Consider the following 1711-nt stretch of genomic DNA (forward strand, 5'->3'; position numbering starts at 1 on the left):
AATGTGGTGTAGAAAATGACGTGAAGTGCATCACATGAAAATTGAGAAGCTACATTTTGACGAAGCCATCAAAGGTCTTTAGCGAGATAGTGAGTGGGACAGTTATCTATTACCTAGCACGGAGCTGGGGTTTTTTTTTGTTTTTTGTTTTTTTTGGTATTGAACGATTTACACCTACAACGAAAGGACAACCTGGGCTTGAAAAGACAACAGTAATGAAATTATATGAAACCAGTTCTATTCTTTGCACGATGCTTGTCTTCATGATACCTTACTCGTTACATTAAGAAAGAAGCCAGTGTATGAATGGCGGTGTATAGATCGTTTTACGATCACACTCCAGTTGACTCACGTCCATTCATAATGTTATTCTATCATCTTCAGACTCACTACGACTTACCCAGTAAAAGCGTCCCTGCTGATTCGCTGACAAAATTAATCATAGAAGATTGAATAGCGTATAGAGATTGCTGTTGAGCGGGAATTTAGATTTTGCTAGTGCTGCATATTTATTATCATAAAAATTGAATATCATGGTCAAGACTGTTCCGAAAAAAAGTGGTAGTTAGGGGGGGGTGAGACTGGGGAGTTGCTTTTTTTTAACAGAATAGCGAATGCCCCAGTTGTCTAAGCTTATAATTATAGTGCCTACATATTTCTCAGGACTAAAAAATCATGTTTCAAAGCACTACCTGAGCAGTCATTTAATTTTATTTTTCCTTTTGCATTGACACATTCAAAAGACATGAAGCAAAAACACGCGAGAACACCACGCGACAGTTGACATTAGGTATTAGAATAATAGCAACAAGGCTGGCACTGATAATTCAGGTGTTGTTGCCCTGGTCTATGGTGCGGATGACCGTGGTTCAAATATTTGACGGGACGTTCTTGAACTCGGGTTGCTTTGGGAGTTTTAAGGGTTGTCATCCCACTCAGCTAAGACTTATATCGGAGATGGACGTTAAATATCAAGATCTCGTGTATGAAAGGACCATCGTGTGCTTACATGGGCTTTTAACCACGTAGCCTTCATAATACTATAATAACACTGGAAATAATTAGAAAGGGCAGGTCTTATCAGAGTAATCACCGCTCACCAAAAAAACCTAAAGCCACATGAAGTCGGAGGTCAGGGTGGGAGCGGGATTAGCAAGCATGCTGAGAGGCATTGTGAGGTGTACTGCTTCTGTGGAGTTGCTATGTGTGGGTGGTTGGCGGGTGCTCTGGTGTGGTTGGCTTCTTCTTTCCTGTCGTCCTTATCTCCCCTCCTTCTTTTTATGCTCGTTACTCTCTTGTAACACCTCTAATCTTCAGACGCTCATTATGACCGTATGCAGTTGCGAGCGCCGTAAACCCTCTACTAAAACAAACAAACAAGGAGTTGCTATGACCTCTATCTGAGTTATGCGAAGTGCAAAGCCCGTGGCGCGCCCTCTCATTTCAAACAAGAACTGGAGATAAAAAAACCACAAAAAAACCCAAACCCATCCCTTGTTAAGACAACACATTAAAATATGCAAAGAAGCCACTAAAAAAACAACACCAAACAAACCCATCTCTTGTTAAGACAATACATTAAAACATGCAAAGAGAACTCGCGTGTACTTTCTATTACACATCAAGACAATAATTAACAACTCATTAGGCCTTCGGAACTCATAAATTTATTTGGTTAGGCGATGTAGACTCTGTGTTGTCTTACTTTTCC

At 40.4% G+C, this 1711-nt stretch overlaps 1 protein-coding gene across 1 annotated transcript in view; it reads right to left on the reverse strand.

Annotated features, from left to right (window-relative positions):
* The window catches only part of LOC101857132, a 19656-nt gene extending 18484 nt beyond the window's left edge, over window positions 1-1172 (reverse strand). The window contains exon 1 of the mRNA XM_013086681.2: window positions 1120-1172. Coding sequence (XP_012942135.2) covers window positions 1120-1172 — 53 coding nt within the window. The remainder of the gene's footprint in view (window positions 1-1119) is intronic.
* Window positions 1173-1711: the final 539 nt, after the last annotated feature.

This window comes from Aplysia californica, unplaced genomic scaffold (assembly GCF_000002075.1).
Source record: "Aplysia californica isolate F4 #8 unplaced genomic scaffold, AplCal3.0 scaffold00492, whole genome shotgun sequence".
Lineage (NCBI taxonomy): Eukaryota > Metazoa > Mollusca > Gastropoda > Aplysiida > Aplysiidae > Aplysia > Aplysia californica.